The sequence below is a fragment of the Dryobates pubescens genome, chromosome 12 (genome assembly GCF_014839835.1).
Source record: "Dryobates pubescens isolate bDryPub1 chromosome 12, bDryPub1.pri, whole genome shotgun sequence".
In the NCBI taxonomy this organism is placed as follows: Eukaryota; Metazoa; Chordata; class Aves; order Piciformes; family Picidae; genus Dryobates; species Dryobates pubescens.
In genome coordinates, this window is record NC_071623.1 from 1,244,718 (window position 1) to 1,263,007 (window position 18,290).

The 18,290-nt window shown below is 40.6% G+C and overlaps 1 protein-coding gene across 1 annotated transcript in view; it reads left to right on the forward strand.

The window, feature by feature from the left end:
• Nucleotides 1–8,185: 8,185 nt before the first annotated feature.
• The window catches only part of LOC104301781 (ephrin type-A receptor 6), a 641,386-nt gene continuing 631,281 nt past the window's right edge, over nucleotides 8,186–18,290 (forward strand). Inside the window, exon 1 of the mRNA XM_054165754.1 lies at nucleotides 8,186–8,339. Within this exon, the coding sequence (XP_054021729.1) occupies nucleotides 8,186–8,339 (154 nt within the window). The remainder of the gene's footprint in view (nucleotides 8,340–18,290) is intronic.

Genomic DNA, 18,290 nt, shown 5'->3' on the forward strand with positions numbered 1-18,290 from the left:
CTAAATGTTAATTTGCCTAATTTATAGTTACAATATGCAGGCTACTTGATGCCTTTACAAAACAGGTAATATCTTATGCTCACTAAAATCAAATGCATTCTTCAAATGTCCAACAAATAAGTTGTTGACGGTGGAAAGCAGCAAGATTCCAAGTAAGGTTGCAGTTTCAGGGCTTGTGACACTAATAAGTGTTAATTGTGTCTAAAAGTGTTTGATATTTTGTGTATATTTTAAGTAAATAAACTTGATGACATATTAGTATTTTTCAAAGTTCAGTTAATAGGCTGTGACTGTGTTCCAGTATGTCCTTTTTGGGGCAGTTTATTAAATGCTAACACTCTTTCAAAATTAAAGTTAGAATATTTTGTGTAGAATTTGCGACTAAGTGAACTCACCAAAATAGTTCAGTGGTAGTATGAAGGACCATTGCATACAACTGACAATATTTTCACTCATCAGTTCTGGGAGTAGCTCAGATTATATCCATTATGTTGATATAATTACCACCTGTGTCTTGTGTACGATATAGTAACTGCATCCTATTGAAGTTTTCCATGGGAAAAATTGCTTCTCCTAGAGATTATCTTAGCCTGATGTGCAGAACTGTATACATCACATCACACCAGTTACTAAGAAAATGTAACCATGTATAGGACTTACTGTTCAAAATGAACATTAATCTGTGGTAATGATAAACACGTTTGCTCCAGCGCCTGAAGCAATTTCTGCATTAAGCTGCAGTTGGATAAGGGCAAAAAGGTATGTCTTTATAATAAGTGTGGTTGCTTGCCTTTATTGTTATTTGTACTGAGCCAACCTCAGTGTTTTCTCATTCCCATCTACAAGGCAGCAGTACCAAAAGTGAAAAACAATCAGGAAGATTCAAATCTTTAAGGAGATACAGCATTAGTTCAAGTAAAATAGTACATAGCCACAGGGTTTGCTTTCAGAAGCAGTATGTATTAAAGTATGTGACAATTTTTCCATTTTTCTAAAGTACTGTGTAACTCTGGCAGAATATTTAGCTACAGACAGCTTCAGTTTGTCTATAGCCAACACCATTCAAAAGGAGAACTCTGGTTTTATCACAACCTACAATAAGAATTAATCTTTTTGATCTCACTTTTTGTGTGACAATTTTTGCGAGAAGGGTGTGAAATTTAAGAACTTGTCTTTTCATAAAAGGTACTTAAGTATCTTTTAAAGCTGTAAGTGGGTTTTATTTAAGTTTTAGCAGTAATATTTCAATTTGAAGCACAGGTCAATAAAACTGGGCATATAGTCTTGTTAATGTGATGAAGGATGCTTATAGCGTCAGCACTATACGTTCAGGTATGGCGGTGTTACCAATGCTTCTAGTCAATAAATACCTCACTACAATCATTGATTCATTCTAAATATTGTTAGGAAAGAATCTAGGAAGCTTTATGTGCTGCTACAACTGCAATGTAAGTATTCTAACTTCCAGGAGATAGAGAGTTTGGACTATTTGGACAGTGTGAATCTAGTTGTCTCTCTAGTAACTACAGGGGGTTTTTTGTCCTTTTTTTTTTTTCCCCTCCCCAAAGCATTTTGTTTGTGAATAAAATTACTTTAGCATTTTAAGTCCCAACTCCATTTGCAATTAATTCAGCTGGAATTATTTAATTAACTGAGATGCATAAAACCTTTATATAAAAGCTTACCTGTCTTGGACTCCCAAGTTTGATTAGTATGCAATTCTGTTCTCTTGCATTTTAATTCAGATGATCTACTAAACCACAGCCAGACCTACATCTACGACAGTAGCTCTGCCACCACTATGAGGAAAACTGTAGCTCCTCCATTGTCAGTGAGGTCACAATATCTGTTTTTCTAGTCTAGATGTTCCATTCCTCTCCTTTGGGATACTTGATTTTCAATTCATCCTGCCTTTATCTGGAACCCTGCTGTAGCAACCTTCCACTCACTAACGTTAAATATTGAAAATATCCACTGTCAACAAATTTGATATCCTTGAAAGGTTTCCAGGACAAATTTATCAGTATTAGACCCTCCTGCAAAAATCTGAAGGAATTGTGATTGAAAACCATAGTAACTGATTTACCTGTATGAGCCTTTTAAAACTGGGGTATTCTGTTATATAAATTACCATGGAAATACCAGAGGAAATACTGGACATGAGAAAGGCTTGTTGTACAGGCTGTTCTGCAACAGCAATGTGTAAACTTTGAAAGATGTGGAACATTGTACAATCTACATCCTATAATCTCATCATCATGTTTCAGTAGTTTTAGTGTAAAAATAATTTGAGGCAATTCAAAGCTTGGCATGTAACAATACGGGGATGAACCTACTATACTGCACTTTCTGCCTGTTATTTCCCTAAAACATTGTTCAGTATAATTGGTTCCTTGTCAATTAAATTACACCCTTGCACTGTGCAGAGCACTAGAATTAGTGTGAGGAGACAACACTGAAGATAACTGAAAAGAAAAATGTAATCTAGTAATGTAACTTACATAATTAATATAAAGACTTGGAAAATTAATTTTACAGTTGGATCCTGTATGTGTAGGCCCATAACAAAATATTCTGCAGCACAGAAAATTAATAACTAAAGTGTTGATTTAGTTCCATAACTAAAAATATAATTTTAATGTCAGAAGACAAATACCTGTTCAGCCTTGGCAATCATTCTAGCAGTTTTCTTTGCATACATGGTTTTCTTCTTGACAGTCATCCCTTTTTCTTTCATTATCTTTTTCCTGAGAATTCAGCCTGAGAATTTGTTAACCTAATTTTTATTTTCTTTGAAGTGTGGTGGGGGATGTTTTTTGAGTTTTGGGGGTTTTTTTGACCACAGAAAACTGTCAAAATCTGCAAATACTGAAAAAAACAACTGAACATGAGTTGCTGCACACACCATATTTGGGAACTAAGGTAGGAAGAAGCAAAATGCCAGTAGTGATCTATTGTCGTTCTGTCATGAAATACGTTAAAAAATAAAGATCACAGTATCACAGTATCACCACGGTTGGAAGAGACCTCAAAGATCACAGTATCACAGTATAACTAAGGTTGGAAGAGACCTCAAAGATCATCAAGTCCAACCTGTCACCACAGACCTCGTGACTAGACCATGGCACCAAGTGCCACGTCCAATCTCCTCTTGAACACCTCCAGGGACGGGGACTCCACCACCTCCCTGGGCAGCACATCCCAATGATGAACGACTCGCTCGGTGAAGAACTTTCTCCTCACCTCGAGCCTAAACCTCCCCTGGTGCAGCTTGAGACTGTGTCCTCTTGTTCTGGTGCTGGTTGCTAGAGAGAAGAGACCAACCCCCTCCTGGCTACAACCACCTTTCAGGTAGTTGTAGAGAGCAAGGAGGTCACCCAAGATACCATTAAACTAAAAGGCTCACGCATTCAAGGGGGGAAAAAAGTGTATATATCTAGACAGAGGAGAATATAATGTATAACAAAATGGAATTCACTTTTTATTTTATGGGAAAATGTAATTTATAACCCTGAACAGAAAGATCCTATGAAAAGCTTTATTTCTGGTTAGAATGACAAACCTGCAATGTATTCTGTTCACTAAAAGAAAAAAATCCATTATCCCAGACTTTAAAGGATCAGTATTAGATAATCTGGGTTTTGGTTTGGTTTTTGTTGTACATTAGATCATTAGTATTTTTTTCTTAATATACATTTTATACTTCAGGTCCATATGTTTGAGTGTTACTCTTCTACAAAATGCTAATCCAAGTGTCTCAGCCCAAGTATTTCAGTAATGTAAACATCCATGCATTGAGTGCTGCACGGAAAATGTGGTTTATTATAAATTTGTTCTTTGGCAGTGTCTTAATTAAAATACTTCCTTTGATCACACCAAACCACATACAGTGGTGAATGATGGTTCAAAGGACTAACACACAATGCAATGCTGTATTATGGGAATTGTAATAAAAAAGTAATGGCTTGTTTAAAATTGTTACCGTTTTATTATAATGAACACAAATGTATGTACAGGTAAGCACCCAAAGACCAAAGGACAAGCTACTACATCTGTACTGTGTCCAGTTCTGGGCCCCTCAGTTTAAGAAGGACATCGAGACACTTGAACGTGTCCAGAGAAGGGCAACAAGGCTGGGGAGAGGCCTTGAGCACAAGCCCTATGAGGAGAGGCTGAGGGAGCTGGGATTGTTTAGTCTGGAGAAGAGAAGGATCATGGGTGACCTCAATGCCCTCTACAACTACCTGAAAGGTGGTTGTAGCCAGGAAGGGGTTGGTCTCTTCTCCCAGGCAACCAGCACCAGAACAAGGGGACACAGTCTCAAGCTGCGCCAGGGGAGGTTTAGGCTGGAGGTGAGGAGAAAGTTCTTCACTGAGTGAGTCGTTTGTCATTGGGATGTGCTGCCCAGGGAGGTGGTGGAGTCCCTGTCCCTGGAGATGTTCAAGAGGGTATTGGACATAGCACTTGGTGCCATGGTCTAGTCACGAGGTCTGTGGTGACAGGTTGATGATCTCTGAGGTCTTTTCCAACCTTGTTGATTCTATGATTCTATGATAACTGAGCAAAACCCAGGCAAGTGTATAATTGCCTATGTTCTATAAAAGGAAATTCACATTATGAGTGCAGCAATAGCTTCTCAGATATCTAATGATCTTTGAGGTCTCTTCCAGCCTTAGTTATACTGTGATACTGTGATCTAATTTGATGACTATACTATATTTAATTTCTTATTTGTTTCTAAAAGAAGTGTGATACCTTTATCTAACAATAAAAATAGGTTCCCAGAACAGACCTAATTCTGGTTTAAGAATACATGAATTTCCTTGCTACAAAAACATACTTTGTAGAAATGTGTGGATGAAGGTTCTCAAACTGTGGATCCTCTTCTTTGTCTTACTCTGAGCAATTACCCCTTAAAAAATGTATTGCTGAACTGTTCACAATACTAAATGGTTCAAATTTCTAGGGTAAAAAAAAACCCGTACATAAATGGGTTCTGCCTTTGGATATTTAATGTTTTTTTGTCGCCCTCTCTTACATTTACCAGGTTTGCACACATCGCAAAGAGGACAGCTTGGTGGTTAACTTGGAATTCATTGTAATACACAATGAAATGTAATGTGTATGTAAATGAATGAGCACTGTTTTTTCAAAGTTGTCTCCCAGAAATTCTGTAGCCATTTAAATGTTGGCAAAGGGACACCTTGGAGAAAATGCCAGCCACTTTAGCTGTTCTGCTACCGAACAGTTTCCTTTGGCTTGTGGAGTTCAAGCTGTGCTTTGCATGTGAACGGAAACATAAAAACATTTTGTCTGTCCTCCTGTCATGTCTTTCACTGCTTCCTTTCTGAATTCAGCTATAGTCCAATGTGACATGTAAAAGCAAAAGAAGTTCTGGTAAGACAGACTTTCCAAGCTCCTTGAAGAAGTCTAACACAGATTCATTATGAGGAAGTAAGGATGGAAAATGTGCAGTGTGCCCATCTGATGTGCATTCAGGTACATATGGAGATGCACAAGCGCACAAGTATATGGAGAGCGCACACTGATAAATATGTATATATATGTATGTGTGTGTGTGTTTGTATTACCAGGGCTGTCCAAGGAAAGTCTTATGTTCTAAAAATCCCAAATATATATCATGTTAACAGTAGACATGAAGAAAGGAATCTCACTTTTGCTGTGCAAATTGCCCTTTTAGATAAACAAATGAAAACTCCTTTCCCGATGCTGCAGACAAGCAGTGGTATGTGGGCCCAAATGACTCATCTTAATTTGAAGGATCTTTATACATGATGTCCTTTATACATGACAGTCTAATTGGGAAGTATTTTGTTACTGAACCAAGAATTGAAGCAGAAGGAAAATTTGAATTCTCACTCATTACCCTCAAAAGCTAACCTTGTGGTGTCAGTGCTACTTTCCTTTTGACCATGCTAATTCTAAAATGCTAGTTCTAATTGTGATATGTAGAATCATAGAATAGTTTGGGTTGTAAGAGGTGATCCAGTTCAATCCCCAAATTCTAACAATTAACTTTCTCCTTTTACCTCCCCATGAAACTAATGCAAAACAGTAATGACTTTTTTTCACTAACTGTAAATATTTCCTGATGCTTTCCCTGTTACCTTTATGAATAAAGATTCTTTGCCTTACAGCCTGTTGTTAATACAGCCAAGTACAGGAAATAATGTACTATTGTAGGCCTGCTGTAACCTGACAAAAAACATCCTTCTGAAAGCCCTCACATATTTATTTCTGTGTTGGCTTTGGTCATTGAACAACTCCTTTGAAAATAATCCTTAATATTAAAATTATGTATTCTTGCATTGTGAAGGAATTGTTCCATATATAGCTTTTCTGTGAGTATCTATTCAGGCACCTCAGCAGAAACGATACCCACTGACTTCAACGGGATTTATACAAACTCAGCAGCTTTGGGACTCATAGCGGTTTTTCCTCCCACATGTGGATTTAGACACCTGATTTGGGGAATTCATAAATATGGATATGAGTATCTCCAAACGTTGCTGGTTTCAGCCACTGTACAAATTCAGGAACTGAAAGGCTGGCAGGCTCCATGCAGTAGAAACAAGAGGCAGCATGCCGGAGCGGTGCTGAGCAGCAGCAGGTCCAGCCCGGAGTGAGCGCGGAGGCCTGGCAGGGGTGACAGGAGCCGGCAGACCTGACGAGGACACACACCCTCACGCTCCTCTCCGATCGGCTTCCCCCGCCTTGCACACGCTCCTACCACCTGAGGAAAAGAAATCAATCAATCCCAAATCAAAACACGAGTGAATGTTTCAGGGATGCCCAAGCGCGGCGGGCTCACGTTTGTCGGTCTCCTGTTTCCCCCTTGGCGTAACTTTAGGAAGCCGGTGCTTCCTAAATGACGTCGCGGACGGATGCCTTCTCTCCTGCCTGGCGCCCACGCCGCTACCTGCGGGCGGAGGCCCTGACCCAGGCCCGGGCCTCAAGGGCAGCGCGCGGCCACCATCCCGCCTGTCTTTAAACAGCGTCAACGGCAAAGCCCCACCGCAGCCTTCTGCTGAGCAGAGCCTCTTGGCCGAGCTGGGTTTGTCTCCCCTTGCCTTGTCAGCCAACCCCCTCTAGCGCTGGACCGGACGCATCTGACCTGCGGGCTGGCGGCGGCGGCGGGGCGATGGGGTGCTTCCCAGTGCGAGCCTCGAGCACGCACCGCTCCGCACGGCCGCGTTCCCCTCAGCAGCGCGGCTGAGGAGGGGCCGCCGCTGCCGCTCCCGTTCCCTGCCCCTCTCGCCCCATTCCGCGTGCGCCGGGGCCTCCTGTTGGCTGGCGGGGCGCGTGTGGCGGAGCGCCCCTAGCGCGGAGGCGCTCCCCGCGGAGGTGGACTCCGCACCCACCGGGCTGGGCGCAGAGGTGCGCCCCGCTCCCCTGCCGGAGGGGGCAATCACTCCGCGGGAGGCAGGGGAGCGGCGGCACCAAAAACCTGCAGCCGGCTGCGCGGCACGCAAATTGGGAGGGAGCAGCGAATATCACAGCGGAGCCGCCTGATTTCTGATTGCTGCGCGGCAGAGAGGGAGAGACAGACTGAGAGGGTAGAGCGTCGGAACCGTGGATAGCGGTGAAGGGGTCGGGAATGCCATCCCGCAAGTTTCCTTGATGCCTTCGGGAGCGTGAGGAGGCGCCCGGCCCTTCTCCCCCTCCCGCCTCAGGAGCTCTACGGCGGGGACGAGACGCTCACCGTGGGAAACTGAAGCCCCTCGGCGCGACCCGCGGACAGGGATGCAGGGGACCGTGCGGCGCGGACTGGGGAGGAAGCTGTTTCTGCAGAGAAGGCTGCTGAAGGTGCTGGGGGAGCTTATGCGGGGCTGAAGGTGTCGCTGGCCGGAGCCGGCGGAGGGAGCAACGTGCGACCCCTCACGCCGCCGCCTCTGACTCTCAAGTTGTCGGAGCTCTCTGGGCTCCCAGCGTCGCCGTCCCTCGCCGCAGGGCGGCAGCGAGGGCTGCCGGCACCCCTGGCCGCCCTCGCCCTCTGGGCCGCCGCCGTGCCCCGGGACGCTGCTGGTGGATGCGTCCGCCCCGGCCCGTGCAGTCCCCGGCGGCAATACAGGCAGCGCAGCGCGGCCGGGCCGCATCAGACCGGACCCCGCCGGGGCAGCGGGCGAGGGCGCCGCGGCGAGGTTCCCCGCTGGCCTGAAGGAGGATGAGGAGCCTCGGCGGGCCGAGGACGCAAGGCGCTCGGCGAGTACCAGACATGGGGTGTTGTGAGGTGAGAGGATTGCTCTGGAGAGTCGGCCTCTTCCTCCCCCTGCTGACAGCGCGCCCCGCCGCCGCCGGTCACGTCGCCAGCAACCACGGTAAGGGCGGCCGCCGGGTGCGGTACGAACAGGCTCCCTACAACTTTCCGGCGGCCGCGGGGTGTGAGATACCGGCGGGCGGGGCGAGGGTCCGCACCTGCTCGCAGTAGCACCAGCGCTGCCCGGCCCACTGAAACGGCGGGCTCCCACCGACCCCTCGGTAGGTGCGACTCGCCCGGCTGCTGAGGGAGTAGAAGCAGTGCGGGGGCGGGCGCGGCGGCTAGTCGTCGCCCGGCGAGCATCCCGTGCTGCCGCCCGTGCCCCCCACCCCGCAAAAGCCGGGTGTCTGGCGAGAGAGAAGCAGGATGATTCCGCTGCCTGCCCCTCGCCCGGGGCTACGTCTCGGGAGGGGCGAGGTGCTGTCCCCCGCCGTCGCGGCTGCCGGGACTAGAGGGGCGCACGCGGGCTCTCCAAACCCAGCCCTAGCCGCGAGCGTTGTGACCGAGATGCTGAACAGCAGGTAGCCAAAAGTCACCTCCCGGTGAGGTGTTTGTGCTAGCATCTTTTTACTTGAAATGTGGGTTTGCTTTGGTCCTGCAACAACAAAGTGTGCAGAATGGGTTTGAGCAATGTCACCGCACATTAAGAGAACCACATAAAGGTGCCCGGCCTTCCTTAACACCTTATTTCTACAGCTACGGTCTGTTTGTCCGATAAAAATCCCATTTAAAGTCTTTGTTACAGGTGCATGCTCATCAGGTCTTACTGAAGACAGTAGCTTAATTCTTTTAATTGCAATGCCTGCATTTAAGAAAAATGCCTCTAAATTAAGAAGGGAATAATTATTTTTATGAAATAAAAACAAAAAAAGCATATCACATTCAGAAGATAACAAATTTTGTCAGAAGAACTGAAAAAAACCCCTCCCATAACTGAATGTGAAGCATCATGTTATGTGCTGTCAAACATCTGGATAGAGCAGAGCATTTCCTTAAATGGTTGTTTAATGTGCAGCTCTCAAGTTATGGAGGATGCCAGATACATCTATTCCTCAACTAAGAGAATCTTCCCTACTTTTAATATTTTTGTACAATTTAGCTTTCATGTTACGGCATTTTGGTGTGACATTAGTGATAATATGGGACCTGAAGGGCAGCACTAAATGTTGCTTCTCACAGGAATTACTTCACCTGCTGTTATTGAAAGGAACATTGAAAATGGCTATAGAGGAAAGTAATGAGCAGAGAAAACAAACTGGGTTTAGTCATGGCACTCTGAAATACATATTTTCACACTTCTGTTTTACAACCCATTTTGAGTATTCATTGCATCAATGGAGGTAACACTTAAGAAGAATAAAATATCTAGAAAATAGGAAAATAGGAGAGCATGGCCAAAAATAACCCGAACAATCAGAGTCAGTTATGACAGGGGCATTCCAACTTTAGTTGTTATTCCTTTACCTCTTTGGTATTAAATGTGGTGAATAATTTAATGTCATAATTGTGTGACGTACAGGCTTATCAGTGCTGTATTAGTTTTTGCCCTTATTCATGTCTTAGAAGACATCTGGTTTTCACAGTCGCACAACACGATTTTCTTTCCATGCCTCTCATTAATGGATGTTAATGACTGCTACATTACTGCAAGGCTTAACAAGACACCTGAATGTGGTTTAAAAAATATATCCGTTGTGTGTTACAGAATAACTCAAGACACACAATATGCTTCAAAGATAAAGAATTTTTATTCAGTAATGCAAGCTAGATTGTGTTTCTAAACTGTTTGGTATTCCTGCTGTTAAATTAGTAGTATTCTAATAGTGTTTTAAAAAGGAGGTGCAAAATGGAGAAAATAGTTACCAAAACAGTTTAGCCCAAAGAAAAGTCTGTCAAGGTTGAAGTGTCTTTTTGCTGTTGGCATAAGTTTTCCCAAAAAAAGGTTTGGTATTGGGGTATTGTATAGAGAACTGATGATTACCTACCTTCTGAATCATTTCACTTTCTGGACTTTGTTTCAAGGGTTCCAATAAAGCGAGCGACCCTTTATCATTGGTACTGTCATTAGACCACAGAAGTCAAGTAATAACTGTAACTAACAAAACACACATGAGTTTCCTGAATTAATACTGGTGTTTCAAAACACACACTCCACCGAATTAATAAAGTACTAGCAAAAGAGTCTAGTTTTAATGGTGACCTGCTCTGAATCCATAAAGTGGATGTGAGAAAATGAGTGAAAGAAGGTGCCCATTGTGTAAACACTTAAATGTGTAAGTTTGAAACTCCAATTGCTAACATTTGGAATCCCAGCTGTGAAGATTTAAAAAAAAATAAAATCTTGTGCAGTTAACTGAGAGAAAAAAAAATCTTGATGATAATTGGGTAATAATTTTGTCATGTGCATTGCAGAAGCATATGCAGCAATTGCAAAAAAAATTGCATTTTCACTAATGTTGGTAACTTTCCTTGGTTTTACTATCTGATACATTTGGTATTCCATTTTGTATTTACAAACATAACACTGGCACTAAATTGCAAAGGAGTATTTTCTTCAGGTTTCTTGCTTAGTTGTGGGAAAAAGGTGGAAGGGGAAACTTTTTATTAATCTGACTGTGTAAACGCACAACTCTTCCATTTAGCTCTTAGTGCTCTGTTTCTATTTACTACAGAGGGATAGTGAGAGAATTTATATACTTGTCTTACAAATTATTGTTACAGCTCTGTTGGGATTAATATTTTTCTTTGTTTTCCTAAACAGAAATATATATTTGTATAGTTCCAAGACTCTAAGCTTGTTATTCTTCACCCAGTAAATCAATGTATGGTGTCTTAAAGTATCTGTAGCAAACAGACACAAACGATAATATTGACAGGGAAGTGGACTTGATCATTTGTCTTAATGGAGTGGTAAATTCAAAACCAAGATGTGACAATGCCAAGGGCTAATTTTTACTGCTAAGAAAAACCCTATAGGTAGGCAGGGCCATGAAGCTGCATAGGAAAAATGTGCTACTGCTGTTTGAAACAGAACTGCTTGAAACATAAGCTTTGGTTAATGGTGCAGGGGGGGTGTTGGCGCGTTCATGACATCCTGCTATGAACGAGTTGTATTACTATGCAAGGTTTCAGTCTGTATTTTAGCTTTAATGTTTGGTTGCTAGAACACAATGAACCAAGCAATTACTTTCAAACTTCAAAATACAGATAATAACATCTAAGCTGAGGGCTCCTTTATGCAAAACATGTATGAGCTTTTCAGGTAAAGGTCACATCAGGGTAACAGTTTAACAGTATCCTGTGCTAAGCATGCATACAGATGTTTCCACATATATGTAAACCAGAAGGAAATTTTTTATCTTGGCTTCTTTCAGACCTCATCTGCCATGACATGTTACCAAGTGTTTTCTGAAGTAAATTAGAGAACTTGCAGAGTTTATAATGTGTCACATTTATCAGTGAACTTGTAGTGGGAAGTCAGTGCTTTTTCAGTTGCCAGGTACTGAAGGTTATGCAAAGTTGATGTTTTTTAATGCATCCTTTTAAAAGGCACCTATATTCATTTTCTTTCTTTTATTTAAAAAAGGAAAAAAAGAGGTAAAAATAACGTCAAATGCCAGTTCTGAAATGTGTGTGGATTTTATTTTCACAATGATTACCCTTGATGCAAATTGCGTAGCTCAAAGTAGGTAATAAAGCTTTTTGATGCTGGTATTACATTTTCAGATAACCTGGAGTTATTCGTCAGTTCAAAGAAGTTGGCTTATTTTTATTCACGTTTATTTTTACATAGGTGTAATCCATCATCAGTAAGCACTCTCTCTGAATACAGCACTCATCATTTTCCTGTACCAATAAGGAGACCAAGGATTACGTGCCTGTAGAGACTGAGCTTCTCTCAATGAGACTAATGTTTTACTGGTAGAAGATATCTCAGGTAGATTCTGATGTTTAGTTGTTCACCTCATATTTTTGTGAGCATTTGCATCATTATGGAAAAAGGAGAAAATTAAATACATAGACCCATTTCACTGAAAGTTTGTCATTCCCCTTTAAATGGGTAAATAAAATAATGAGCAAAATCATATTTTAGTTTCAAGCTATTAAGAAACTTTAAAAATATTTCCCCACATCCGTACAGACTTGTGTGCTAATGAGGGCTTTGCAACATCTGCAGTTGTAGATGTGCACGAAATTGCTTGGTATCCAAAAGCCTTGATGTGTATGCCATAAATATGAGATGAACAGATTTTCAGTTAATGTTTCATGATACATTCCTGGTGTGGTGTTTGGCAATACTCAGTGCTGTTTGCATATTTTATTAGTTTGGTTTGGACAAATGAGAATGATTGATATGGAAATATTAAAACTTAAAAAGTGTGCAGTTGAATCAGATGCAGTTTAAACCCATGTCAGTACAGTAGTTTTGATATCATTTGAGGGTGTGAAAACACCACAGGGAAACTATCGTTGAGAAAGCTAAATATTACGGGGGAGTATGGAAAATAACCAACAGCCAAACAAACAAAACCTAAAGAGAATAGTTGACAGTGAGCAGTGTTTTTTCCATCTCTTATAATTTATTTGGAGATCAATGATTTCAGTTTCAACCAGCATTTGTCTCCACTGGGAAGCAAGCCAGCATAATGCCTGGAAAACAGACTGACACCAGTGCAAAGGAGATGACTGTCCTGCATCTGCCTACTCTTACTAGGTCCTTTTCAGAGTGTCTGCTGGCTGCTCTCAAAGTGGCCTTCAGTATTGGATCAGATATACCTTAGGTTTGGTCCTGAATGGCCATTCTTATCCTCCTGTAAATTTAACAGTTATTTTTTGGCCAGATAACTCTTTTGCTAATAGTTTACAAACGAGAGGTGGAAAAAAGTATTCAGGAAATTTTTACTTATGGAAATCTCTGTGTTTCCAGATACATAGTTTTAGATCTAATTTCTGTGATCTGGAGTCTGTATGAAGGGTTTATTCATATCTCATGTTAGACTTCTCACTTCAGAATTTTAGAGAAGTCTAGGAGTTCAAGAAATTAATTGTTAGTAAGTTAATGCCCAATTTGTTGGCTATGTTTTTAAATGAAAACCCCAGCTGGTTTAAAATCTCCTTTAACTGATTAGCAGTGTTTAGAGACTGATACACATGTGCAATATGAGAAGCATTTTATTATTACTCTGTTAAGCTATACATCCCAATGTAGTGTAGCCATGTTGGGATAGATTTTTATTCCAGCTGTGTGTTTATAGATGGAATGTTGCTATTAGGATCACTGGATTTCTCTTAATTTGACACTGACACAAAGAAGAGGCTGTAATTTTGTTTGTCATGCCTGTTAACAGACTGAACTCTGACAAAGAAAATGGTAAATTGTATGGAAACGAAGTAGAGAAATAAATTATTTGTTCAAAATCTATCCTGACCTCCAGGAAGCATGTTATCATGTAGAAGTGAATAAAAAACTTTGTGGTGAACAAAACATCGTCAGAAGCTGTTTTTGAACCTGTTAATAGTGTGGCAAACCTTATAATAAGGTGTTGGGACTGCAAATTGCTATTAAAAAGCAGATTTCTCTTACATGATAAAAACACGATTGCATGATTTCTTTCTGGTCTGTACAAATCAACTTACTCAACGTCATGAGCAAGGTATGCCCCAGAGCTTTCTCGTACATTACTTTCTAGTTGGTGATTGCTACTTCCTTGTCATTTTGGTTTTGTGAACTTCTATCTTGTCAATTTGTGTAAAATTCAGGATTTTTCTAGTATTGTTTGTATGACCTGTTAAAACCTTAAAGATTTTGGGGTTTAGGGCTTTTAAAATGAACTTCTAAACACTTTCCATTTCTGTACCTAGTCCTCAGAGTAATAATCACTCTGTCTTCTGTTGTAATTATGCCAGATTATTTCCAGACTGTACAAAAGCATGAAAATCTAACAGTGAAATTGTCTTCAGCTGGTTCATTTATCTTGCAATCCCCTGAGTTAGTCTTCCAGTCTAACACTTACTTCAGCAATCGTTATGCTAGTTCCAAGGATGCTTTTGTTATCAATCTTGCAACACCTCCTTTTGTGTAGGTTGGCTATTGATCATCCCCATGTCTCAGTACAAGCCTTTTCTAAATAGGCATTAAAACTCTTCAGTTAATACAGCCTCCATTTGTAACACTTTTTCATGTGTTACAGGACACAGCTTTGAGACCAAACTTGGCTTTAAACCAACTGCATATTTTATTTGTATATCTGATGCTTGCTAATATATCATATTAAAAACCAACCCAAGACCCCCCCAACAAATCTCAAACCCAGAACACCTAAAATTGTTCCTAGTCAGGAGGAAGGTGTTACTGATTTAATGTTTCATGCACAACGTTCTGTAAGTTAGCATTGCTATCACTTAAGTCTCTTGGATCTCCATTTGGACTAAATTCTATCATCCTGTAAAAAAAATGCGTAAAGATGCTTGCTATCTTGTTAATTAGAGATGTATTGCTTTTAATCAATGGAGGTATTTTTAGGATGCTTCAGATACTTTCTATAGACAATAAAAACCCACCACCCCAAACAATGCCTGGGTACTTCCCACACACTTTTTTATTTTAATTCAAAAACATTTGTGAGGAAATTAGATTTACAACTTCCTTTCTGCAGAATAATCTGAGGATTTAAAGCATATTTGTCTCTAAATATAAAAATGCAAGTTTAACAGTTATGAAATCTTGTTTTGAATGTTTAGAAACATTTCCTCGTTAAAAAACAAAACCCAAGATACAGCACAACAGAATAAACTGTAAACATCAAGCAGACTTGAAACAGGGTGAATCAAAATAAAGAACTTACATCTGAATCTTTTTCTTGTAAGGAATATGGTATTATGAAGTCTGTTTTTAAATGATTCCTTAAGTCTCCCCATATTCAATTCTCTGTCTAACCTCATATCACGTTTCAAAGTTCTGTGTTCCTGCAATTTATCTCTATGCAAAGAAGGAGACAAACGGAAATTCAGAGGAGGGATTTAAATCCTGGGTTTGTTTGTCTTCTGAAAAACATAGGGGTTAAGGGGGGCTGATGCAACAGAGAAGCCCACAGGATGCTGCTGTGGATGTGGAGCAAGATACATGGCCAGGGCTGGCCTTTTAACCATGGATGTCTCTTCTTGCACCAGCTGGTCCAAAACAGTCCTATCACAAGAAACAGAGAGAAGGTCTTCCTTTTCTTTTATTTGGTTTCTCTTTTTTTCCCCTTTTGCACTGTCCCCCATGTTGTCTGTGTTTGTACTTCAAGATTCGACTTAAAGTCTATAGGAAGATAGAAGAATTGAAAGGTGTAATACTCTTAATTGTAACTGAAATACTTGGTTTGTGTTCAGATAGGTGTGCAAGAAGCTGGTAGTTTTTCTTTCTTAAGAAAGATAGGTTTATTTATTCAAAGTTGACTGAATTCCAGGCAGTCTTTGAAGATGTTTACTGTTTGATGACTGATTCTCCAAAAAGAGCAATACCAGATTAATGAGGGCTAGATGCACAGCAGCTCCTCATAGGTCAGTGCAGCTCTGCTGGATAGCATAAACAGAGTGAACATTTTAAGACACACATATATTAACTGCAATTGTAACACAGCATTCTTTCATGCCATCAGGTTTTTAAAATTACAGTTTTTATCTGAGAATAAAATCAGTCTTGTGTCACTTCTATGCAGAAAGAAAGGTGGGAAGTAGGCACCATCTGTAACAAAACACTGTGAAGGTACACAGAGAACAAGGGCATAGTAGAAGGTGTATTTACTGGGAGCTCTACTGTTTCAATCCATTTAACAGCTTCTGCACCTAGAACAAAAGGGGAAGAATCACATAGATCAAACAGTATCATTGATGCATATAATGAGTGATTTGTCTTGGTGAGTGACCATTGGTTAGAGTGCACTTGCTACTGTAATTTGTATTCTCTGGCAGCTGGTTGCTTCTTAGCTTAAAATAAAGGAATAATAAAAGAATTAGAAAGCATTCTGTAAGGCAATGCACTGGCATGTTAATCTTGGGAAAAGCGAGTATCTCTCTGAAATTGCCCAGGCCAGGTTTCAAATAGAATTCTACAGGAAATATTCTGGTAAAATTTAGAAGTAAGTTGTTCAAATATATCTTAGATGTATTGGGAAAAAAAAAGAAAAAAAAAAAAAGAAAAAAAAAAGGAGACCTAGCCTTTTTTGAAGGGAGAAGTAAAGGAAATGTAAAATATTTGTCTCTGCTTTAGTTGCTAAATGATATGCCATAATGATACAGTAGGAACACCCACTCAGAGTACTATGTTTGATTTAATCATTCAATTTACTGGACTTTATTTTTTAGGGGAACTTGCAATTTAGGTAAATATGAATAGTCTTAGCGTTTAAGAATGAATGAACATGATGACAGATGTGGCACACATGAGCTTCTCAGCCAGACTTGCACTCAGACTGCCATCAGATGCAATGAAAATTCAAGCTGCTGCTGAGACATCAGTAGGAATGTTTACCCTGTGATTTTGGTGTATGATAAAAAACCCCATCATTAAATTGCAGATTTCTAGACCAAGAATTTCAGAAAGAACTCATTTAGTTAGTTTATTTAAGAAATATAGAGAAGCATTTCATACTAAGGCTAAGCATTTGCTTTTGTGAAATGGTGTATATTGGAAGTGAAAAAGATGTGTTGTATTCAGAGGAAGAGGAATGCTTTTTTATGCTATGCGAATAAAAGTCTACTAGAGAGAATTATTGTGTAAGAACTGCCTCTGAAGACATTTTGGATTGTAAAAATCATTGAGGAAATCAGATGGAAGCCCACATCATGTTAATGGCTTCTCTTGATGCAGATGAATATAATGTTACCATACACTCAATTTTTCTGTAGTCTATCTACAAGGCATCTAATGTGAATAAATGCCAATGGTTGGAAGGAGTCCAGCGCTTGTTGTTGCTGTTGTTTAACATATGGCTCTGTGTGAACAATAGGCTGCATACAGAGGTATTTTTTCAGCTCTGAATCTCTTCAAAACTTATTTTTCACTATTTTCTTTTAAGCAAGCCTTCTTTGTTGCTATAGCCACTAGACTAAGGAGAAGAGTTAAAAGGCCAGAGCTTTCAGCTTGGATAACCACTTTGTGACACCCATTTCATGTTTAAAGGAATTTGTTTTTCATGATTATAGTCTTCAGTGAAATTCTTTGATTTTTTTTTATTCTCTGCTAGGAACATTTGTTTGTGTGGCAGGATTTTGATGGTGGGCTACAGGGGTGGATTCTGTGAGAAGCTTCTAGAAGCTTCTTCAATGTCTGACAAATCCAATTCCAGACGGCTAAATGACAGGCAACAACGCCTTGTAAGATGAGACAGTTAATTAACATGAGCCATCACCACAGTCAGAATGGAGGTCACACTTGTAGCTAGTTTCCCATTTGGCCCTTTTCTCATGGCACACCTGTTGTTGCCACAGTACATCAGAAGTTTCAGTAATACTTAGCCTATCCACTTTAGAATAATTGGTATACTGTTTCGATTGTAAGTAACGTCTTGAAACCTTAGCACTAGTGGGTTTCCATTATAGCAGAGCAAATGGAGAAGGTATTTTTAATAGCTATAGTTTGATAGGTGTATTTTATACTTAGGAGATGTGTGTCAAGAAATAAAGGCTGATTGACAGTGGTGCCACAGATGGATGTTATGAAAACAAACAGAAGTCAATACTAGATTAGGCTGGATTAGATGTTGACATTTAGACCTGCACGTAGATAATGTTAAAATTTACTGACAAGAGGCAGTCTTCTTGATTTGTATTTGTACCTCCACTCCTGCTTCAGGCTTCTTATTGGCATATTCAATTTGGTATATGGAATTCAGGATTGCTTGAATGTCTGTATGTATCACAGTATCACAGTATGTGTCCAAATTACTTTATTAACTGTTTTTTTCTCTCTTGTCTTCCTCCATACTTACTTTACTCCACTGCCATTTGAACATAGTTGTACCTGATT